Here is a 24,816-nt window from a genome sequence, read left to right as displayed (position 1 = left end):
TCATATTATCTCTCACCATCACCAAACATTCTCCCACCAGAGAAGAAAACCCCAACACAAGCATCCTCTTTTTCACCGCTTGAACCAACTCTGGAGATAAAGGCTGAAGGGATAAACCAAATCCTTATTGTTCTCCCTGTCTCTCTCTCTCTTTCTCCCTGTCTCTCTTTCTCCCTGTCTCTCTCTCTCTTTCACTGCCTGTCTCTCTCTCTCTTTCTCCCCCTGTCTCTCTTTCTCCCCCTGTCTCTCTTTCTCTTTCTCTCCCTGTCTCTCTCTTTCTCCTCCTGTCTCTCTTTCTCTTTCTCTCCCTGTCTCTCTCTCTCTTTCTCCTCCTGTCTCTCTCTCTCTTTCTCCCCCTGTCTCTCTCTCTCTTTCTCCCCCTGTCTCTCTCTCTCTTTCTCCCCCTGTCTCTCTCTCTCTTTCTCCCCCTGTCTCTCTCTCTCTTTCTCCCCCTGTCTCTCTCTCTCTTTCTCCCCCTGTCTCTCTCTCTCTCTCTTTCTCCTCCTGTCTCTCTCTCTCCCCCTGTCTCTCTCCAGTCGACTGATGAGCATGAGACCGAGACGGGGATGAAATCGAAGGAAGCAAGGAAGTACATCTTCAACTGTTTGGATGACATGGCGCACGTAAGTCTTGTTCCACAGGATGTGGACACCTTCAGCTGGTCTAACTAGACCGTGTTGATGAGTCTCTACTCAGGAAGCCCATGGTCAGATGGTTAGATGACATGGGGCCGTAGGTCTGAGAGAGAGGAAGTTCACCTTCAGCTGTTTGACTGAAAAAGCTAGAACATGTACGTACATCTCATTGCTGGAAAAAACCCATTCTCACATCTCTAGTCATATGCTGAGTGACATGCTAAGGTTAAGCACCCAACACTTAGTTTGAAAGTCAAGCCTCAGGTGAAACCACAGCTGGAAATTCCCTGACAATGAGATCATGGGTTGAACATTTCCCTGATGATGTTTTTTTGAGTTGGGGGGTGATTATGTAGATATGTAGAGACAGGGGATGACGTAGAGACGGGGGATGACGTAGAGACGGGGGATGACGTAGAGACGGGGGATGACGTAGAGACGGGGGATGACGTAGAGACGGGGGACGACGTAGAGACGGGGGACGACGTAGATGTGTAGAGGCTGGGGGGGACGATGACGTAGATGTGTAGAGGCTGGGGGGGACGATGACGTAGATGTGTAGAGGCTGGGGGGGACGACGACGTAGATGTGTAAAGACTGGGGGGGGGGACGTAGATGTGTAGAGACTGGGGGGGGGGGGACGTAGATGTGTAGAGACTGGGGGGGGGGGGCGTAGATGTGTAGAGACTGGGGGGGGGACGTAGATGTGTAGAGACTGGGGGGGACGTAGATGTGTAGAGACTGGGGGGGACGTAGATGTGTAGAGACTGGGGGGGGGGCGTAGATGTGTAGAGACTGGGGGGGGGCGTAGATGTGTAGAGACTGGGGGGGGGACGTAGATGTGTAGAGACTGGGGGGGGGGCGTAGATGTGTAGAGACTGGGGGGGGGCGTAGATGTGTAGAGACTGGGGGGGGGCGTAGATGTGTAGAGACTGGGGGGGTAGATGTGTAGAGACTGGGGGGGGGGCGTAGATGTGTAGAGACTGGGGGGGGGGGGGGGCGTAGATGTGTAGAGACTGGGGGGGACGTAGATGTGTAGAGACTGGGGGGGACGTAGATGTGTAGAGACTGGGGGGGGGGACGTAGATGTGTAGAGACTGGGGGGGGGACGTAGATGTGTAGAGACTGGGGGGGGGGCGTAGATGTGTAGAGACTGGGGGGGGGGACGTAGATGTGTAGAGACTGGGGGGGGGGGGCGTAGATGTGTAGAGACTGGGGGGGGGCGTAGATGTGTAGAGACTGGGGGGGGGCGTAGATGTGTAGAGACGGGGGGGGGCGTAGATGTGTAGAGACGGGGGGATGTAGAATGCTGTAGATATGAAAAATGCCTCATCGTTCCACTTATCACAATGGTTGGTTTGATGTTTTCATATTTGATAAACTTCTGCAAAATGTCTGGTATTTTTAACTTAGGAAAGGATTATTCCAGCATTGTGACTGTTTATACTGTTTGTTCCTTAACCAAGTCTCCCTTGACTTGTAAAGCTGGTTTAAAACTTCCTGAGGCTCCAGATGGAATGGACACAAACACTGGGAAAGATAACAGATGACCAGTTCTCCTGAGCCCTGACCTGCCCCTCTCTCCCAGGTCAACTTGGTGATGAATCTGGAAGGTAGTGACCTGTTGGCAGAGAAGGTGGACCGAAGAGAGTTTGTAGGCCTGCTGAAGAGGATGTTGTGGATCGATGCGGAGAAGAGGATCGCCCCTGCGGAGGCGCTCAGCCACTCCTTTATGTCCATGCAACACCTGCTCGACTTCCCCCATAGCAACCAGTGAGTTTCCCCCACTGTCTTTCAGACGGGTCGACCTTTTCGTAGAGAAGAGACATGTTGAAACATTTAGTTATTTGTAAAAGGAGGACAAGCATAAAGAATAGCTGGGGCCTGCTGTACTGTGATGAAAATAACTCCAACCCCCTCCTTTCCTCTCTCCATCAGTGTCAAATCATGTTTCCACATCATGGACGTTACCCGCTCTCGTCCCGGTCCTTACGACACGCTCAACCGGAACAAAGCCCCCTTCATCAGACCGGTGACCACCACCACCACCACAGTTAACCTGACCGGGCCCTTCAGCAAGATGGCTGCCATCCACAACCAAGTAAGTAGCTTCACCACATCAATACAGTAGCCGTCACATGGAGGGAAACATTTCCGTTTATATGAATAGACGGCTATATGACAATGTACCACTGCTAGAGCTGTTAGACTGTATATTAGATTTGAATGGAGACAGTTTTATCAGACAAGTCTTCATTTGAGAAACAGCTAGACCAAGGCGTGTTTTCACCTGACCCAGACCTCCAGATGGTCGGAGTGGATGACATGGGGCTTTATCGCCCCCCTCGTCCTCACGTGGAACTGTAGCCGTTCAACTTCGCTGTCGTGGCAACGCCAGGACGTTACGTAGGCTATGTCATGGCAACAGCGCGGGTGCGTTGTGTTGCTGAGGAGAGAGATGGTTGAAGTTTGGAGCCATCTGATCCTATTAGACAGCTGGCCTCATCCTGTCATGTTTTCACTTTGTTATTCTAAATACCAACCAGCTATTTCTGGAAATACAAGTCCATCTTTGTCAATACATTAGAAGTCCATTCTCATATCAACTGTTGGTACAATGTGAAGGTGATGGCGTCTGAACCTCATATACCACAAGCCCAATTGAATCAAGTTGATATATCGACACATCCTTAATTCTAGTGCATTTGTGTTCAGTATTTACCCCGGGGGGGCAACAGAATGGGTGGTCTCTAGGAAAGCCTTGTGTGTGTAAAACACATCCGCTCTGATGTAGGTGAACTTTGATTGGTTCCAGTTACAGGAAGTATTAGGTGGGAAAATGCACCAGATCTCCCAGTATTCACCTCTCAGAATGCTTTGTGTTGACTGTCATGTGTATGGGGGGGGCCGGTCCCTGTTCTGGGTGGACTTTTTTATTGGACTTTCCAGACCTTTGATCATGTTGGATTCAGCCCTGGTCTAATTCCCTGGATTCAATATTGTAGGCCGGGCACAAGAGGTCAGAGCAGTGACCTCTGAACCACAGGCACAGGCTCCTGCTCTGTTCTTTGTTTATTCATAAAGTGTCGGAGTAGGACTGCTGATCTAGGATCAGTTTTGCCTTTTGAATTATTTAATAATACGATTATATGGACAGATCCTAGATCTGTACTCTTACTCTGATATGCTTGGTGCATACGGCACTGCTGTTTGGCTCAGACTCCAGACAGGCAGGTCGCCATCTACTGGGGATGTGAGGCTAATGCGGATTATATGTTGGAATCTGTCGAGACTTGCACTAGGAGGTTTTTAATTATGGAGAGTCAAAGTTGTGTTATTGTTTTCCTTATTTTGTTCTCTGAAACACTTTCTTTATGAAAATAGTTATTGAGGCCACAATTCCCCTTATGTTGTGCTGATGAAATCCCTGTTGATAGACCGTCTGTGTTGATCTAACCCATTAGTTTCTGTAGTAGATGTCAGGGGGCTCATGTCTCTGTGTTGATCTAACCCATTAGTTTCTGTAGTAGATGTCAGGGGGCTCATGTCTCTGTGTTGATCTAACCCATTAGTTTCTGTAGTAGATGTCAGGGGGCTCATGTCTCTGTGTTGATCTAACCCATTAGTTTCTGTAGTAGATGTCAGGGGGCTCATGTCTCTGTGTTGATCTAACCCATTAGTTTCTGTAGTAGATGTCAGGGGGCTCATGTCTCTGTGTTGATCTAACCCATTAGTTTCTGTAGTAGATGTCAGGGGGCTCATGTCTCTGTGTTGATCTAACCCATTAGTTTCTGTAGTAGATGTCAGGGGGTTCATTTCTCTGTGTTGATCTAACCCATTAGTTTCTGTAGTAGATGTCTCTGTGTTGATCTAACCCATTAGTTTCTGTAGTAGATGTCAGGGGGCTCATGTCTCTGTGTTGATCTAACCCATTAGTTTCTGTAGTAGATGTCAGGGGGCGCATGTCTCTGTGTTGATCTAACCCATTAGTTTCTGTAGTAGATGTCAGGGGGCTCATGTCTCTGTGTTGATCTAACCCATTAGTTTCTGTAGTAGATGTCAGGGGGTTCATTTCTCTGTGTTGATCTAACCCATTAGTTTCTGTAGTAGATGTCTCTGTGTTGATCTAACCCATTAGTTTCTGTAGTAGATGTCAGGGGGCTCATGTCTGTGTTGATCTAACCCATTAGTTTCTGTAGTAGATGTCAGGGGGCTCATGTCTCTGTGTTGATCTAACCCATTAGTTTCTGTAGTAGATGTCAGGGGTCTCATGTCTCTGTGTTGATCTAACCCATTAGTTTCTGTAGTAGATGTCAGGGGGCTCATTTCTCTGTGTTGATCTAACCCATTAGTTTCTGTAGTAGATGTCAGGGGGCTCATGTCTCTGTGTTGATCTAACCCATTAGTTTCTGTAGTAGATGTCAGGGGGTTCATTTCTCTGTGTTGATCTAACCCATTAGTTTCTGTAGTAGATGTCTCTGTGTTGATCTAACCCATTCGTTTCTGTAGTAGATGTCAGGGGGTTCATTTCTCTGTGTTGATCTAACCCATTAGTTTCTGTAGTAGATGTCAGGGGGCTCATGTCTGTGTTGATCTAACCCATTAGTTGCTGTAGTAGATGTCAGGGGGCTCATGTCTCTGTGTTGATCTAACCCATTAGTTTCTGTAGTAGATGTCAGGGGGTTCATTTCTCTGTGTTGATCTAACCCATTAGTTTCTGTAGTAGATGTCTCTGTGTTGATCTAACCCATTAGTTTCTGTAGTAGATGTCAGGGGGCTCATGTCTCTGTGTTGATCTAACCCATTAGTTTCTGTAGTAGATGTCAGGGGGTTCATTTCTCTGTGTTGATCTAACCCATTAGTTTCTGTAGTAGATGTCTCTGTGTTGATCTAACCCATTCGTTTCTGTAGTAGATGTCAGGGGGTTCATTTCTCTGTGTTGATCTAACCCATTAGTTTCTGTAGTAGATGTCAGGGGGCTCATGTCTGTGTTGATCTAACCCATTAGTTGCTGTAGTAGATGTCAGGGGGCTCATGTCTCTGTGTTGATCTAACCCATTAGTTTCTGTAGTAGATGTCAGGGGGCTCATGTCTCTGTGTTGATCTAACCCATTAGTTTCTGTAGTAGATGTCAGGGGGTTCATTTCTCTGTGTTGATCTAACCCATTAGTTTCTGTAGTAGATGTCAGGGGGCTCATGTCTCTGTGTTGATCTAACCCATTAGTTTCTGTAGTAGATGTCAGGGGGCTCATGTCTCTGTGTTGATCTAACCCATTAGTTTCTGTAGTAGATGTCAGGGGGTTCATTTCTCTGTGTTGATCTAACCCATTAGTTTCTGTAGTAGATGTCTCTGTGTTGATCTAACCCATTAGTTTATGTAGTAGATGTCAGGGGGCTCATGTCTCTGTGTTGATCTAACCCATTAGTTTCTGTAGTAGATGTCAGGGGGCTCATGTCTCTGTGTTGATCTAACCCATTAGTTTCTGTAGTAGATGTCAGGGGGCTCATGTCTCTGTGTTGATCTAACCCATTAGTTTCTGTAGTAGATGTCAGGGGGTTCATTTCTCTGTGTTGATCTAACCCATTAGTTTCTGTAGTAGATGTCTCTGTGTTGATCTAACCCATTAGTTTCTGTAGTAGATGTCAGGGGGCTCATGTCTGTGTTGATCTAACCCATTAGTTTCTGTAGTAGATGTCAGGGGGCTCATGTCTCTGTGTTGATCTAACCCATTAGTTTCTGTAGTAGATGTCAGGGGTCTCATGTCTCTGTGTTGATCTAACCCATTAGTTTCTGTAGTAGATGTCAGGGGGCTCATTTCTCTGTGTTGATCTAACCCATTAGTTTCTGTAGTAGATGTCAGGGGGCTCATGTCTCTGTGTTGATCTAACCCATTAGTTTCTGTAGTAGATGTCAGGGGGTTCATTTCTCTGTGTTGATCTAACCCATTAGTTTCTGTAGTAGATGTCTCTGTGTTGATCTAACCCATTCGTTTCTGTAGTAGATGTCAGGGGGTTCATTTCTCTGTGTTGATCTAACCCATTAGTTTCTGTAGTAGATGTCAGGGGGCTCATGTCTGTGTTGATCTAACCCATTAGTTGCTGTAGTAGATGTCAGGGGGCTCATGTCTCTGTGTTGATCTAACCCATTAGTTTCTGTAGTAGATGTCAGGGGGTTCATTTCTCTGTGTTGATCTAACCCATTAGTTTCTGTAGTAGATGTCTCTGTGTTGATCTAACCCATTAGTTTCTGTAGTAGATGTCAGGGGGCTCATGTCTCTGTGTTGATCTAACCCATTAGTTTCTGTAGTAGATGTCAGGGGGTTCATTTCTCTGTGTTGATCTAACCCATTAGTTTCTGTAGTAGATGTCTCTGTGTTGATCTAACCCATTCGTTTCTGTAGTAGATGTCAGGGGGTTCATTTCTCTGTGTTGATCTAACCCATTAGTTTCTGTAGTAGATGTCAGGGGGCTCATGTCTGTGTTGATCTAACCCATTAGTTGCTGTAGTAGATGTCAGGGGGCTCATGTCTCTGTGTTGATCTAACCCATTAGTTTCTGTAGTAGATGTCAGGGGGCTCATGTCTCTGTGTTGATCTAACCCATTAGTTTCTGTAGTAGATGTCAGGGGGTTCATTTCTCTGTGTTGATCTAACCCATTAGTTTCTGTAGTAGATGTCAGGGGGCTCATGTCTCTGTTTTGATCTAACCCATTAGTTTCTGTAGTAGATGTCAGGGGGCTCATGTCTGTGTTGATCTAACCCATTAGTTTCTGTAGTAGATGTCAGGGGGCTCATGTCTCTGTGTTGATCTGACCCATTAGTTTCTGTAGTAGATGTCAGGGGGCTCATGTCTCTGTGTTGATCTAACCCATTAGTTTCTGTAGTAGATGTCAGGGGGCTCATGTCTCTGTGTTGATCTAACCCATTAGTTTCTGTAGTAGATGTCAGGGGGCTCATGTCTCTGTGTTGATCTAACCCATTAGTTTCTGTAGTAGATGTCAGGGGGTTCATTTCTCTGTGTTGATCTAACCCATTAGTTTCTGTAGTAGAGGTCTCTGTGTTGATCTAACCCATTAGTTTCTGTAGTAGATGTCAGGGGGCTCATTTCTCTGTGTTGATCTAACCCATTAGTTTCTGTAGTAGATGTCAGGGGGCTCATTTCTCTGTGTTGATCTAACCCATTAGTTTCTGTAGTAGAGGTCTCTGTGTTGATCTAACCCATTAGTTTCTGTAGTAGATGTCAGGGGGCTCATTTCTCTGTGTTGATCTAACCCATTAGTTTCTGTAGTAGATGTCAGGGGGCTCATGTCTCTGTGTTGATCTAACCCATTAGTTTCTGTAGTAGATGTCAGGGGGCTCATGTCTCTGTGTTGATCTAACCCATTAGTTTCTGTAGTAGATGTCAGGGGGCTCATGTCTCTGTGTTGATCTAACCCATTAGTTTATGTAGTAGATGTCAGGGGGCTCATGTCTCTGTGTTGATCTAACCCATTAGTTTCTGTAGTAGATGTCAGGGGGCTCATGTCTCTGTGTTGATCTAACCCATTAGTTTCTGTAGTAGATGTCAGGGGGCTCATGTCTCTGTGTTGATCTAACCCATTAGTTTCTGTAGTAGATGTCAGGGGGTTCATGTCTCTGTGTTGATCTAACCCATTAGTTTCTGTAGTAGATGTCAGGGGGCTCATGTCTCTGTGTTGTCTTCAGGCTTTAGCCCCCTCGGCCCCCTCAGTGATGCACCCTGGGATACCGCACCAAACAGGAAATGGCCAGTTTGGCTGCAGCGACTCATTTCAACAGGCACTCATCCTGTGCCCCCCAACGATGCAGGGTATGACTTCTTAATCTTCTCCTCTTTCTCCTCCCCCCTCCTCACGTCTCTCTTTCTCCTCCCCCTCCTCTCTTCTCTCTTTCTCCCCCCCTCCTCTCTTCTCTCTTCCTCCCCCTCCTCTCTTTCTCCTCCCCCCTCCTCTTTTCTCTCACCCCCCCTCCTCTCTTCTCTCTTTCTCCTCCCCCCTCCTCTTTTCTCTCACCTCCCCCTCCTCTCTTCTCTCTTTCTCCTCCCCCCTCCTCTCTTCTCTCTTTCTCCTCCCCCCTCCTCTTTCTCCCTCCTTTCCATCCACCTCTATAGCAAAATCTACTGACTTGGACTTACTGTGGAACACATGTTTCCCTTTCCGGTCCTCCAGGAATCCCCACTAACGCGGCCAAGCCTCAGGGCTTCTCCGTACGCATGGAGACTGCTGTGCCTCTGGTCACCCAAGCTCCCTCCATCCAGCCCCTACAGATCAGACCTGGGCTCATCACACAGGTAACGAGAAGAGAGGGGGGAGCGGGAGAGAGAGAGTCCCTAGTATTCGGGCTAGCTGTGATTGAGTGATTCAGACCAACAGAGAAACTGACAGTGATGGAGAATCAGCAAGACACATCCTGGATGCATTTGTGCTGGGGATGTTTTGAATGTATTCAACTGAAATGTTGAATTTCAGTTGAATACATTCAACTTAACCCAACCCCTCTGAATCAGAGAGGTGCGGGGGGCTGCCTTAATCGTCATCCATATCTCCGGTGACCGGGGAACAGTGGGTTAACTGCCTTGCTCAGGGGAACAGTGGGTTAACTGCCTTGCTCAGGGGAACAGTGGGTTAACTGCCTTGCACAGGGGAACAGTGGGTTAACTGCCTTGCTCAGGGGAACAGTGGGTTAACTGCCTTGCTCAGGGGAACAGTGGGTTAACTGCCTTCCTCAGGGGAACAGTGGGTTAACTGCCTTACTCAGGGGCAGAACTACAGATTTTTACCATGTCACCTCGGGGATTCGATCCAGCAACCTTTCAGTTACTGGCCCAACGCTCAAACCACTAGGCTACCTGCAACTCTATACCACTGAATGAATAAGTTTAGATAGCTATAGAAACCATGGAAACGGTGTTCCTCTCCCTTGCAGCAGACCTGGTCTAACCGCCCCCAGCAGATCCTGGTGCCCGCCTGGCAGCAGGTGACTTCAATGGCGCCCCCATCAGCCACCATGGCGTCTGACACTGTGGCAGGCCCACAGAGACTGGGAGAATGGGGGTGAGTGCTGTCTGTCAGCTGTTGACTGTCTGTTCTCTTTAGCGACCGTCAGTGACTAATTCATTTTTTCTCTCCGTAGGGAGCCAATAGGGAAGCTCCAAATGAATTTTTTGAAACTGCTTTGTCTGTCAGTCTGTTTTGTTGCTATGCTCTACCCTTGACAAGGACTTCTCTGAGAATATAGGACACAGTGTGATGGCTGTCTGTCAGACTGATGGAGAATGAGTCACATGCCTCTCCTTTGAAGCAGGCGAGTGAGATCAGTCAGTTAAGTCTCTAATATAGATAATAACCTTTGGCTCGTTATCCCGTATTGTCATTTGCAGGAAGGTGCGTCCCCATGGCAACCAATACAGCTCTATGATGCCCCACCACCATCAGCCGTTCTTAACCAACCAGATGACCATGTCTGCCCACCAGCCAATCAGCATAGGCATCGCACACGTGGTGTGGCCACAGCCCTCTGCAAACAAGAGAAACAAGCCCTGCTTTAACAGGTAAACACACACACACACACACGCACACGCACACACATACACACACACACATACAATCTGATCATAAAAAAACCCTTCCCGTCATTTATTTCTCCCTAGAGGCAGCAATTTCACCTACAGCACCAACACCCAAAACTCATCATGCCAGTCCCCAAAGATGGCCGACACCACAAGGAATGTCCCAGAGGGTAGATTCCCAGAGGCGGGGCGAGCTGCACAGCTGGAACCTGAACCAGAGCAGGAGGAGGAGCCTAGCTGCTGTAAGGCAGGTTCAGACTCTGAAGAGCAGTCTGCCTCTTATAAGCAGCGGCAGGCCATGGTGATGTCTGATCTGGCCAGCCCCACTGTTACTGTCATTAGTATCAGCAGTGATGAGGAAGAGGAGGAGGAAGAGAGAACACGGAGACACTCACTGGGGGAGTAAGTAACTCTCAAGCTCCTCCACAATCAGTCTCTTCAAATATCCACTACAGTCCACAATCAGTCTCTTCAAATATCGAAGTCATTATCGTCTCAAACTCTGTATGTAACTTGTAACTAAAACCCTCTCTTCTCCCCCCCCTTTCTGTTTCTCTTTCTCTCCCCCTCCCCCCAGGTGTAAGGGCAGTGCTGAGTGTGAGGCGTGTCAGAGCACAGTGAGTATGGAGAGAGTATGTTCCCTCAGCAGTCCAGACAGCACCCTCAGCACCAGCTCCTCTGCCTCAGCCCAATCCAGCACCTCACCCTGCAAACGCCCCAACAGGTATGACCCAATGACAACAGCCGCACACATACATGTTGGGCCCTAACCTAAATGTTGCACCTACACCTGTCATAGTGTGATTGCTCTGGTCTGTTACAGTATAGAATGTATAATCTCTGTGTGATTGCTCTTGTCTGTTACAGTATAGAATGTATAATCTCTGTGTGATTGCTCTGGTCTGTTACAGTATAGAATGTATAATCTCTGTGTGTGATTGCTCTTGTCTGTTACAGTATAGAATGTATAATCTCTGTGTGTGATTGCTCTTGTCTGTTACAGTATAGAATGTATAATCTGTGTGTGCTTGCTCTGGTCTGTTACAATATAGAATGTATAATCTCTGTGTGCGATCTGGTCTGTTACAGTATAGAATGTATAATCTGTGTGTGCTTGCTCTGGTCTGTTACAATATAGAATGTATAATCTCTGTGTGCGATCTGGTCTGTTACAGTATGTCAGATGACGAGCAGGAGAGCGGTTGTGACATTGTGGACGGCTCGCCTTCCTCCGACTCCTCTGGCCCTAGCAACAGCCCCTTCACCGAACAACGCTACATCGCTGATGGCAACCAGAACCGCGGGCCCCGTGTAGCGTGCGTCGCCCCGGTAACGGAGCCCAGAAAGCCGGCGGTGCGCACCATGGTGGTGCCGCCCATGAGGGTGCAGAATAACAACCCCCACCCACACATCAACGAGACGCTAGGCAACACCAGTAAGCATCTAACACACACACACACACACACCAGACACCTGATTCACCCACAGGAAACAGACAACCGGCTGATTCACCCACAGGAAACAGACAACCGGCTGATTCACCCACAGGAAACAGACAACCGGCTGATTCACCCACAGGAAACTGCTGATTCACCCTAGACGTACACTTGACACACCTGGTTCACACAGCCCTATGGTTGAACAAACAGGTTCAGTAGTCATGAACAGGTGGCCACAGTTCTCTCATCATAGGTAACCACAACAGACACACCTTGCCCAGGGCAGACAGGGCAACAGAAAACACAGCAGGTCACATGTACAGTACACACTGGAACCTGGAACCCAGTAGTAACCTTAATCTGTCAGGACTGTCAGTGATCAGACACACACGGACACAGGGCTAACAGGGTCACAGCGGGTCAGATACCTCGTCACTGCTGATGATGTCTGCTCCACAGGTCACATGGTGTGGGATTACTCCTCGTTTATAGGGCACAGAGGTACTCGCAGGTGATTATGGCTGCAGCCCTGACCTCTCACCTCAGACCTCTTGGCTTCGGCCTCTGGAGTGGACTTGTGTTTCCTGTAGACTGTCTAATCTAGTTGCTTCTTGTTGACAGCCCTTTCTTTGAATCTATCCTTTATTCTACCTGTGTGGATCTGGAGCTTATGAAGCTACGTATGACAGGCGTAACATCCCCTGGAACGCTTTACAACCTGACTTAGGCCTTCATAGACATGGATGACAACCAGACACGCACACATGCGCCACATTGTGTTCGCTGGCTGTCATGAACACCTAGATGTTTATGAATGCGTTCGTGGGGTGTTACCGAGGGGTTATGTATGTCATATGTAGGCTTTATAACAGCTGTGGTCTTCTCCCTCTGTTCCTGGGGCTGGGCTTTTTTAAGGTCCCGTTTTATAGGTAATTTATAAGTCTCTTATGGCCTCTCATGTCCCAGCCAGGCCCCTCCCATAGCTGACATTCAGAAACACTTCCCAGCTAAAGCCCACAGAAAAGGCCACAACTTGCTATTCTAGTGCTACTAGGGGGGTATTAATAGCCAATGGTATGACCCCCACTATGAATACGAACCAGCTTACTTACCCATTTGGCTTCCATCCCTTCACAAGATCCCAGATCAGTTCTAGTCTATTTATAAACACCCACATGATGCTTGGGGAACAGATGGCACTTGTTAAGGAGCTGTGTTTGGTCAAACCCAGTGGAAGTCAGTGGTGAGCATGCAAAATCTCTACTGTCACAATGGCTGATGGATACTACAGTCAGGGTTTAACTCTACTGTCTGTCTCTGTGGGTTGATGCTGCTGCCCGTCATGATGTCTGTGTTTAAACTCATCCCTCTCTTTCATCCCCCCCCGTCTCGCTCTCTGTTTCTCTCTTCCCTCCAGTCTTAGAGTCTTTCCAGTTCAAAGGGCGAGGTATCCCGGGCCGTCAACCGCACCACTCCATCCCCCTCCTCAACCGGCCACAGAAGATCACTGCATTCCAGCACCAGCAACAGCAGCCCATGGGCTTTGGACAGGTCAGCACACACACACACACACACACACACACGTAATCTGTGTATGATATCTAACCATCCCTCTTTCTCTCCATTTCCAGCTCCAGCATTACGGCTCCTGCCACCAGGAATGGAATGGAAACTATGCCCACCGGCGCCCGCAGGCTTACATCCCCCCCACTATGCATGGGCACTCCTTTACCCTACCCCACGGCAGCCCCAACCACACTTCAGGCCCCCGCCATCACCCCCACCCGCACGGCCAGCATACTCTTCTGTCCTACCCCCCCCCTGGGCCCCTGGTCACAGCAGCCCCTGTGGCCCACATCCTGGCCTCCCCCGGGGCTTCACGGCCCGTCCTGCAGCCCGCCTACAGCATCTCTCACCCGGGCGGTATCGTCCACCAGGTCACTGTGGGCATCAACCCCCGGCTGCTGCCCTCGCCCACTATCCACCCCCAGGGCCAGTTCAAGGCCCTCTTCCCACCGCACCCCTACATGGCCTCGCCTGCCTACGCCACCTTCCCCCTCAGCCCCACCAAACTCAACCAGTACCCCTACATCTGACAGGGTCCCGGAGCGGCCCACCCTCCAGATGCACCTCGCGCCCCCCCGGGGGCCAAGCGAGCAGGAGGGGCCGCCTTCTCAGAATACACAACAAACAACCACAACATGGTTTTCATGTCCAGAGCCATGGCACAACCACAGAGAAACAAGCTATTTTTATCAATCATGTAGACTTGGGTGCAATTGAAATATGAGCTATAAAAAATAAAATCACAAAGTTTGGGTGGAGGAGGGTGAAATGGAGGATGAGGAAGGGGGGCAAGGAAGGATGGATGGAATGATTGAATGTAGATAAGTAACTCACTCTCTGTGTTTTGCACATTTTAATATACCTTCACATAGGCTCTTCTACCAATACTCCTCAAAAAACAGGTGACTAATCGGGTGGCGTTGCTAGGTCAGACCTTATCCCAGCTATTTTTCTATATTGCCTTCTGAACGTGTGCAAGACACATCCACATTTGTAAAGCCATCCCCGTCTCTAGCTCGATAGGCCGACAGGTTGTTGTCCACGGTGTGTGTCGTACCGCGTTTGAAGTATTTCTACCTTTTCTCAGTGTCTTTGGTGATTTAAAAATGTGGAGTCACTTAACCGATTTAAAGTAGGGTTGTTGCTCCTCAAGCTGCATGTGATCTTGCATGAGCAGATCAAAATGTAAACAGGAAGTTGATACGTTAGACGTCGCTCTTGTTGATGGCGTCACGAGACTCGCTGCATCGTATACTTGTCCCCAGCCATAGTGCCTTATATATTTGAGGTGGTTGATGTTACTACTTATATATAAATATATCCATGAATATATTAATGTACTGGACTGCAGCACTTGAAGGTCCTACCAGTCCATGCATCCTGTGTGTGGATATATATCCCTGCACAGCCTGCGTGGACGTGAGGTATCGCGGATAGCGGTGCTCATGGTTTGGATTCGGTGTATATTTCAGTGTGTAGTGAGGTAGTCTTTTGTTCCTTAAAGAAGGACGACGTGCTTGGCTGTAGCAGATGCTCGCTGGTCCGTTATTACATGCTCCTTCTCTGACATCGTCCTCCCCCCTGAATGAACTAGTGGACAAAGAGCAAGCATTGAATATTTGCTTAATATTTCATAATCAATTTCTATTTAGTGAAACTCTTACTACTAACAGTGTTTGTACTGTTCGATGAAACTGCAATACAATCTCTAAATAGATGTTGATTTTAATTTTTTTGTCTTTGTATTTAAAAAAAGAAGTGTTTGAGTGTGTTTTTCTTTTTTCTATCTGCGTTACCAGTGTGGTGGGCGTTGACTAGCTGAGGACAACAATGCTAATTCACTAACCGTATGGATTCTTCTAAGCCTGAGCAGACCATGCAGTATTTGACACACACACACACACATACACACACACACACATATATATACATATACATGAGCTAGTCTACTTAGTGCAGATGCTTAATAAGGTGTGAGTTTGTCGCGTGCAGTTCTCTCATTTATGCATGTGACAAAGTTAACTTTTTCCCCTTTACATTATACCATTTGTTTAAGGTTTATTGGTGTTTACTGCTTATTTTATACATTCCGTCAGGGAGAATATATATATATATATGCTGTGTGCATTTTTCCATTTGTTTTTGCTAGTTCTGTGCGTTACGTTTTTCGTCTTTCCAAATGAAGTTGCTTGTGCAGCACCAAAGACTGTAATTCATTTCCTGAGCAAGGTAGCTAGATATATTATGTTTTCACACAATAGACCTCTATCTAGTATACTATAGTCGTAGAGCTGGGGTTACATCTCAACAAATGGTATTTAAAAATAAACAAAAACATTTATAATACATGGCTGAGGTTATGTTTAGCTTTTTCCGGACATTTTAATAAGCCGTCTCATTTTTCTTGAATGTATCATAGACAAGCTGCTATATGATCCACAGCTGTGAAATTAGGTGATTTCTCTTAGTTCAAAACTAGCGTTCCTATTTTTGTATAGGTCCCTAATTATCTGAAATAGAAGTGGTTTTGATTTTTGTGGGGTTTTCTGCGTTCATGTTTGAAGCGTCATTGTAACTACTGTATTGCTGATGGGCGTTAGTTGCATTCGTTCTGGTTTTGGGGGTCTGTGTGTTTTTGCAGTATTTTATCCTTATTAACCGTTCTGGGCTCGTCACTGCATATAAATGGATGTATCAATGTCATTTCATTTTTTTGTATGTTTTCATATTGCCGTTTTGTAAACATGTAAAGCTATAGCTTGCAAGATTGATTTAACTTTCTTCATCATGGTAGTAATTTGACTATACAGTTCTAATAGCGTCTTATGTATGGCAGGAGCACTGTGAGGTAGCAGGACACTCAATGGAAGGCTTACAGTATGTAACATGTTATCCCCAAGTCACACCACTAACAACCTGTCAGTAGTCTGCTAGTAAGGGGTTGTCGTATTGACTCCTCATGGTCCCGCGGGGAATTAAACACAAAATATGTCTAATTTAGCCCAAGGTGTTTGTTCCCATTCAATATTTTATAAATGTAAATGATTATTTCCTTTTAAAATATGGATTTTACTCAAACATTTATATCTGTTCAGTATTGTCACTGTCCGTGACATGAGTGGTTCCCCTTCTACATTGGTTCCATATTGGAATAATCTGTCTTCTGTTTGTTTAGGAGGTTTCTCCATTGTATCGCTCTCCCCTTTAGAAGTGTCTCATAACAGAGGGGTGTTTATCAATGGAGGTCTCTGGGCATATATGTTCTGTACTGATGTTCAGACAGTGTGAGCAGCACTGTGCTTGTGCCTTGAGAATCAGAGGGTCAGCGAAATAGGGACAGGGACAATGGTAGTCACATATACAGTAACAGTACCCCTCTCCTCTACCTGCTCTGTGTTGGAGGGGGAGGAGGGGTTGAGGATCTAACAAAAATCCATCCTGCAGAATTAAGTTAGTAATGAGCTAGTAATGAGTTAGTAATGAGTTAGTAATGAGTTAGTAATGAGTTAGTAATGGCCACTTGACCAAAAATCACCTAGAGAAAATGGAACGTTTCACAACCTGCCTGTCATTCAACCTCTCATAACAGGGATTAGAAAAAGACTTGTTTGATGAGCGTTGTCATGACAGTAGTGTAGAGGGCATATGTGTTTAATAGATATAGGCCAACAAAGTCTCTCACTCACACACACCGAGAGGCTCTTTGAGTGACGTGCTGATTTAACAGTCCTCTCGATAGTCACTCTTGTTGAACAGCAAATGCAATACTTTAACGTTATGGTCTTTGTACCACCAAGTGTTCTTACATCTCCTCCTGCCAGCTCCGATACTGTGCAAATACACCACCGAGTCAGCTGCACTAATCTGTGGGGAAATACTGACTCCAAGTCTGTCATTTTCCCCACATTGTCAATAGACTAAACACCTTGCAACCATGACAGTCAGAACCAGTGGATAACACATGGTGGACTCATTGTCAATAAACCAAACACCTTGCAACCATGACAGTCAGAACCAGTGGATAACACATGGTGGACTCATTGTAGGACTGAGTAGTTAAGGAGAACTCTGAACTGAGTCCAGAGGACTTCTAGACTTTAACCACAAACTGTTGCTGTTCGCAAAGGGCTGATTGACCAAACAGAGTCTGTTAATATAAGACGTTAGAGAATTGCTCTGGAATAAACATTTAGTTTGCGGTGTGTTAAGGAGCTCTCTGGAGATTATTGTGGCACCACTTGAAATTCATTACTCTTGAGGAGCGTAAGGTATTACACATTTCAACACCAAAATATTGCCGGACAGGTGTTTTATCAACCATGTTTTCAGTTTCATGCTTTTGTTATGGCATCTTTTATTTAGGTAAAAAGCTGAAATTACGACAAGGCATGAACTTGGCAGACCTGGAGTGCTTGATATGTGTTCTCCAGTGATATAAGCATGTTAACTGTAACTTTGTTCCTCTGTAATGGTATTCACCAGCAATGCGCCTGCACAAACTCTCCCACACTTAAAAACACAGATGGATACAAAGTATGATCCTAGACTGTTTTTATTTCTCCAGTTATAACTCCATATGACTGAACACATGAATGAACCGTTGTCAGAGAACTCGTACAACATGTTTGAGATGAAACGTAACAACAGAAGACATAGCAGTTTGTAAAATGATCAGTATGATTCATTTATGATTTTGAAGAATCCTCTAATCTGTTGTGAAGATGTTGATTCAGGGTCTATGTGTTTGTTCAATGTGTGACTGTGTTACACTTCAATACTTACTATTTGGTTTTGATCAGTTCTCAACCTGTTTTCTCCTTTTTGGGCGTTCTGGTCGACTGTGTCCGGTCAAAGGTCAATTCATGCTGCAACTTATAGAATCATCTGTTTAGATCATCTAAATAATACACTTGTTATAATCTGAACTGTTACTGTTTTTAATACTTGTAGATTTTTTTTGTGGCTTTGTTTTTATTTTTTGTTTTGCTTTTGTTGGTTTTATGCCACACTAGTTTGCCATGTAGCAATTGCACTGTGCAATATTTCCAGTACGAGGACTGGGGAAAGGAATGATCTGGATGTGATGTCTCTTAACAGTTTGATAGTGTTTCCTCTAGTTCTCAGTGATTTAGGTGTGACCAAGCCTTTGCTACTTAGTCACGCTAAGCGGGTTTCCAGGTGACTCTTTTGGTGAGTGTCAAAATAAGACTCTATGGTGTATTATTGTCAAGATTCACTTTGAATTAAACAAATCATCTATTGCTGCAAATCCACTTAGTCTTGGTGTGATTTCTTTCTCTCTCGTCTTACTCGTCTTTAATGGGGTTGATGAAAGGTATCCTCTGACTTCCTCGACTCCTTTCAGCTCCTCGTGGAACAAACAGTCTTAGCAGTGCATCTCCAGCGGACTCTGTTCTGGACGGTTTTCTTCATTCCCGGTGGTTCTTCTCTTTTTCACCTCATTCGTCCAGGTCTTCTCTGTATGGCTCCGTTGGTAGAGCATGGTGCCTCCGTTGGTAGAGCATGGTGCTGGCACTGCCAGGATAGTGGGTTCGATTACCCTGGGCCACCCATACGTAAAATGTATGCACGTATGACTAAGTTGCTTTGGATAAAAGCGGCCTGCTAAATGGCTTCTATTATACAGAGGTCACCTTTTTAAGTTTTCTTTTTCATTTAAATTGCCGTTATCCTTGAATGCCACCTTGTGGATTAAGATAGTAAAGGTAAATGCTGTGTTCAAATCAGAATGGGAATTCTCAGCTTCACACTTGAATATTCCCAGTAACACCCCACATTTTGAAATACCAATTTCAGCACATCATGACCCAGGACTCGTACTGTATCTCTTATCCCCTCTCCTCATGTGAGTCCATACCATCTCTCTAAACTCTGACAGGTGTCTGTGTTTCCTACTGAGAATCTGGAGAGAACACAGAAGCGGGCATGGTGCATTATCCTTGGACCATCAAACAGCATCTATACATCAGCACTCAATCTGACCTCTGAGAGAAGAAGGCAACTGAACTCTGCCTCCAGCTTGCCCATCATCACCTCCAATCTGACAACAGCAACCTGCTGCCACAACCACCAGAGGTCGTAACTCCCTCATTACTAATGTACACGCTTTCTCTCACACGCTTGACTTGGAGGAGTCACTAAAACCGTGCAGAAAATGATTTCACACCCCAACAATACATTGTCACAACTGGCCCTAGAAGCTGGCCTGACCTTATCGGTTTAAGGACAATTTTTTTTGCTCTGAGCTAAATGTTAGACGTTTGTACTCGCATCTCATAGTGCCGCGCTGCGCCGCATAGTGATGGGTGGACCGAAGGCAGCGCTCCCCGAGACTCATCCCTAAAAAAAGCTCAATGCCTCTTCCTCGGAGCCGCGGACTGCAGGCGAGACCCGTGGACCGCTTCGTTAACTGTCCAGACACGGATTGATTGATCAGATGTCTTGTTCACGACCGAAACTTCAACTATGCATCCACTGGAAACGCAAATGACTCCCAGTTTGAGGAGTGCGCGGAGAGATTTCACCAAACTGCATGCCTGCGGCGCGGCGGCTGGAGACGGGCGCTCACCGGGATGGATAAGAGTGCGAGAAGCAGGGTGGTTTTGGAGAACCAGGAGAAGAGATGGAGCAGAAGGGATGTCTGCAAACTGTCTGTTATACATAGGAATGGTCTTACTTCTGTTGCAGTGTGCGCAGGCCACAGAGGGTAAGGATGCACAGGAATTTGACCATTGTTTTGTCCATCGCAGGCTATTGTAGGCTATAACAGAGGATGTATCATGCATAGCATTTCTGCTAAATGCTGCAATAGGCCTATTGGCACTCCAACCTTACCCCTCTCCTGTTCCGATAAATATTCAATATTATTCATTCATATTTCAGGCAGCGCACAGTCATTGATTCATTGCATATTCCACTGTTGTGGATTGGACCGCTATTGTTATGGATGGACGCAATATTCGATACATGTTATGTTAAGTGTAGGCTACAACATTCAGGATAACGTGCTGGAAGAGCATATGGGTTCTAATAGTATTGCCATATCTACACATGCATGAGACAAGATCATGAATACACTCTTTCATCCCCAGAAAAAGTTAACCATCAAAGCTCCACCATGCGCTTTGAAAACGTGACGTGCGCTATACCGACCACATACTGTTCAATACCTCTGAAAGAGATGTCCCAATGCTCATCATTTTCTATTGCACCACGTTTCGGTATCATTAAGTACTTGCATGCATCATTACTAAAGCTGAGGGCGAGAGGAAGAGAGAGAATGGACAGAGCCTATAGGGAATGTGCTTTGTGCTGAGCTCGCGGCAGGCTGCAACACTGCGCGAGAATGCAGCTGGCTTCTTTGTTTCCTGCTTGTTTATGATGTAACTCACCAACTGCTTCTTCCTCTCAATCTGAAGACTGTCTCTGAGGTGTTTGTGCTATTTCCTCTGTATACTGATGACCTTAATCTATTGTTCATCATGATTATGCACCGATTTGATCTACCCTCTCTCTCGCTCTCAGTGCATGTAGGCTATTGTGGTTAATAGCCTATAGGTCTCTAGATCATACAATATAGACTGTACCTGTTGTGTTTTTAGGATATTTGTCCATACATTAGCTGGCCTCCCACTGGTTACACACTGGTTGAATCAAGGTTGCTTCCATGTAATTTCCATTGACCCAACATGGAAAGACGTTGAATTGAGGTCTGTACCCAGTGTGCCATCTCACTCAACTGCTGCCCCTGCACATTCCTATGATGGATATCTATACCGTTACACTGGGGTCGTATAGATAGACTCTATGGTCGCACATTTCTTTTGTTCCTCTGCAGTGTCTCATTGCAGTGCCTTATGAGTAATGCTGAGATTACAGGTTGTTGTTCGTGGATGGTGTTGATTACCTGGTCACATATAAGGAGGTTAATAGAGCCGTCCACATTGAGTGTAGAAGTTAGGTTACCATATCTCCCCTGTACATCTCTTCTCATGTATAATATACACGGAGTGTACAAACATTAGGAACAACTGCTCTTTCCATGACATAGCTTTCACCTGGTCAGTCTGATTCCTTATTGATGTCACTTGTTAAATCCACTTCAATCGGTGTAGATGAAGGGGAGGAGACTGGTTAAAGAAGGATTGTTAAGCCTTGAGACAATTGAGACCGTGTGTATGTGTGGTATTCAGAGGGTGGATGGGCAAGACAAAAGATTTAAGTGTCTTTGAACTGGGCATGGTAGTAGGTGCCAGGCGCACTGGTTTGTGTCAAGCACTGCAATTCTGCAAGATTTTTCATGCTCAACAGTTTTCTGTGTGTATCAAGAATGGTCCTCCACCCAAAGGACATCCAGCCAACTTGACACAACTGTGGGAAGCATTGGAGTCAACATGGACCAGCATCCCTGTGGAACCTTTTCAACACCTTATAGAGTCCATGCCGCGACTAACTGAGGCTGTTCTGAGAGCAAAAGGGGAGGTGCAACTTAATATTAGAATTGTGTTCCTGATGTTTTGTGCACTCCGTGGACATGTGTGTAATGTGCCTGTGCTGTGGGCTTGTACAAGCCTACAGTGCATCTGGGTCAGCTTTCAGTAGTGGCACACATAAATCCTTGTCTCCAGCGACCAGGAGAATTGGGGAAAGTTTGTTGGGATTATTGCTCTTCAATCTGGTAAAGAAGCAGCCTTTTTAGATAGTGGCTATGCTTCTTCTAACTCTCCGATGCGTAGTCAATGTATTTCTCATGACTGCACTTCTCATACATAAGGCAGCTTGCGTGTAGTAGACTCAACACACAGCCCACCACTTTACTCTACCTCTCTGCATAAAAGTTACCCCAGATTTGATCTAGGTTCAGATTTATACTTCTCAAATCCTCTTTATAACCACTGGGGGAAATACATAACGCTGACCATAGATCAGTCACTGGGGGAAATACATAACGCTGACCATAGATCAGTCTCTGGGGGAAATACATAACGCTGACCATAGATCAGTCTCTGGGGGAAATACATAACGCTGACCATAGATCAGTCTCTGGGGGAAATACATAACGCTGACCATAGATCAGTCTCTGGGAGAAATACATAACGCTGACCATAGATCAGTCTCTGGGGGAAATACATAACGCTGACCATAGATCAGTCACTGGGGGAAATACATAACGCTGACCATAGATCAGTCTCTGGGGGAAATACATAACGCTGACCATAGATCAGTCTCTGGGGGAAATACATAACGCTGACCATAGATCAGTCTCTGGGGGAAATACATAACGCTGACCATAGATCAGTCTCTGGGGGAAATACATAACGCTGACCATAGATCAGTCTCTGGGGGAAATGTCATTGTACTTTGTAGAATCCATTGTTATGTGGTGTAGTGTTCTAGTCTAGTGGCCCTCCTTCCATTATCTGCTGTTCCTTTCCATCTCTTTCCCACTTCCTGATCAAGGCTAGAAGGGATACAGCTTTTGTCAAATTAACGTTTTTTTTTTTGCATTTTAGCTAACCCAAACCTTTATCCTAACCTTATCCTAATTCTCATAACCTGCTACGTTAATTATCCTAACCTGCTGCGTGAGTTATTTTCATTTGCTACGAAAAGTCAAATCTGACAAAAGCTGTATCCCATCTAGTCAGAACCCTATTTCCTCCCCCTCTCTGTTTGCTCTGCTTTGCCATTCATAAAACACCTCTAGGCATGAATGGGCTGTTAGAATGAGCATGGATGGATATAGATGAAGGCAGTCATACAGGCTGGCAGACCTCTTCACTAGAACCCTCAGTGATATAGACCCACATTCATTTAGGGTCAGAATTCTTGCTTTCAGGGTAAACTTTTTTCATCAAAAGAGGGTGTGCGTTATGGGGACTTAAGCATGACTGTGGTGTTTGTTGGTGAGAGTGGCTGTGTTAAATCCCCATATCACACATCATCTCATGTTTTATTGCTTAGGTTTATCTCTCTGTACTGTATGTCATGTCGGCATGCGTACGGCTAATCTCACGGAGCCATGTCTGCCACGCAAGACTGTGCATGGCAGGCTAAAGTAGATACTATGGCTGTTAGTTAAAGGGAAAGTGTTGGCTAGTTTAGACAGATCTAGGCCAGCGCTTACTTGTTGTGGCTCGCCTCTCTTTAATCCAAAGAACCACTACAGTGCATGGTGTCGCTATGGGAACCACATCTTCAGCTTACAGTAACCAACTCTCTCCCCCACCCTCTGAAAACAGTCAATGAAGTAGTGTAGTGTTGTATGACGACCTTGAGTAAACTGGAGCAGTGTGTGCAGGGGGAGATGGTCCGGTGAACAGGTCAGGGTTCTGTGGTCGCAGGTAGAACAGCCAAAACTGGGTCGGCAGCAGGACTAGGGACAGGGACAGCCAGGTGTCATCAGGCCAGGTCCTCGAGGAGAGGAAAGAAGGAGAGCGAGAGATGGGAGCATAGCTAAGATCACACAGTACAAGACAGGAGAATTACATCAGATAGGACAGACTGACCCTAGCCACCCAGCACATAGACTATTGCAGCATAGATACTGGAGGCTGATACGGGGGGGGGAATCAGGGGACACTGTGGCCCCGTCCCCACACACACACACACACACAGCCTCCCCCGCCCAACACACAGTGGATAAGTGATACCCTAGCCTATGCAGAGCTAAATAAACAGTATATTCCTACACCACCTGTGTTCCCTCCAGAGCAGAGTCACTTTCTCCCAACGTCAGCACTATGAGGTCCTTATACTGCAGACCTGCCCTTTGCCCACGAGTGCTGACAACATGGCTTTGACTGAAGTTAACCTCACAGACCTCCACTCTATGAGAGGCTCTCCTCACACTGTGTCATGTAATTGCTTTTACATCACATTGGTTAGAATAATCGATGGTGCTGAGCAAGGACAAAGACTGGCTGTGTCATTACTTATTGACATCCCAATCTGTGTCCTCTCTCTATCAATAAAATGACTGTTACAATTCTCCAATGATAGATTGTGGTGCAGCTCACCAGGCTACTGACCTTCAGTCTTACGCCTGGGGCAGTGGGCTGCTTACTTTGACTCTTGTGTCCAATGCTGAGGGGGACAGGGGGAGTAGGTATCTGACTAGTGGTGTCCATTCAGCAGCCTGATGGTCTGGGGGTAGAAACAGCTGACTAGTGGTGTCTATTCAGCAGCCTGATGGTCTGGGGGTAGAAACAGCTGACTAGCGGTGTCTATTCAGCAGCCTGATGGTCTGGGGGTAGAAACAGCTGACTAGTGGTGTCTATTCAGCAGCCTGATGGTCTGGGGGTAGAAACAGCTGACTAGTGGTGTCTATTCAGCAGCCTGATGGTCTGGGGGGTAGAAACAGCTGACTAGTGGTGTCTATTCAGCAGCCTGATGTTCTGGGGGTTGAAGCTCTTGGCCAGTCTTCCAGTTGTTGCCATGATGCTCCTGTGCTGCCCGCGTCTTAGTGATGGAAGTGGGGAGAACAGGCCATGGCTCGGCTGGCTGGGGTCCCGCTTCACCTTATTGCACTGATTTAGTGTGTCAAAGTTAATTACGGTGTGTACAGAGAT

The 24,816-nt window shown here is 46.3% G+C and overlaps 1 protein-coding gene and 1 long non-coding RNA gene across 8 annotated transcripts in view; one reads left to right on the top strand and one right to left on the bottom strand.

Moving 5' to 3' along the window:
- Positions 1-16,218, top strand: part of LOC139411702 (homeodomain interacting protein kinase 3b) — an 84,721-nt gene extending 68,503 nt beyond the window's left edge. For 2 of the 7 annotated variants that reach the window (XM_071158357.1, XM_071158355.1), the window contains exons 5-16: positions 537-623; positions 2,224-2,408; positions 2,574-2,736; positions 8,339-8,462; positions 8,821-8,942; positions 9,581-9,705; positions 10,032-10,202; positions 10,302-10,622; positions 10,798-10,944; positions 11,396-11,655; positions 13,077-13,210; positions 13,291-14,991. In XM_071158357.1, coding sequence (XP_071014458.1) covers positions 537-623; positions 2,224-2,408; positions 2,574-2,736; positions 8,339-8,462; positions 8,821-8,942; positions 9,581-9,705; positions 10,032-10,202; positions 10,302-10,622; positions 10,798-10,944; positions 11,396-11,655; positions 13,077-13,210; positions 13,291-13,755 — 2,304 coding nt within the window. In that variant the 3' untranslated portion in view covers positions 13,756-14,991. Of the gene's footprint in view, positions 1-536; positions 624-2,223; positions 2,409-2,573; positions 2,737-8,338; positions 8,463-8,762; positions 8,943-9,577; positions 9,706-10,031; positions 10,203-10,301; positions 10,623-10,797; positions 10,945-11,395; positions 11,656-13,076; positions 13,211-13,290 lie in introns of all 7 variants that reach the window. The other 5 variants (XM_071158356.1, XM_071158354.1, XM_071158360.1 and 2 more) reach the window with 3 other exon arrangements.
- LOC139411704 (uncharacterized) lies at positions 15,127-18,498 on the bottom strand. The gene is made up of 2 exons (XR_011634620.1): positions 17,218-18,498; positions 15,127-17,150 (listed from the first exon to the last, which is right to left on the bottom strand). It is a non-coding gene; the product is annotated as an uncharacterized lncRNA (long non-coding RNA).
- Between the last annotated feature and the right edge of the window lie 6,318 nt (positions 18,499-24,816).

This window comes from Oncorhynchus clarkii, chromosome 6 (assembly GCF_045791955.1).
Source record: "Oncorhynchus clarkii lewisi isolate Uvic-CL-2024 chromosome 6, UVic_Ocla_1.0, whole genome shotgun sequence".
NCBI classification, from domain to species: Eukaryota; Metazoa; Chordata; class Actinopteri; order Salmoniformes; family Salmonidae; genus Oncorhynchus; species Oncorhynchus clarkii.
This window is presented reverse-complemented; position numbering and strand designations above follow the sequence as displayed.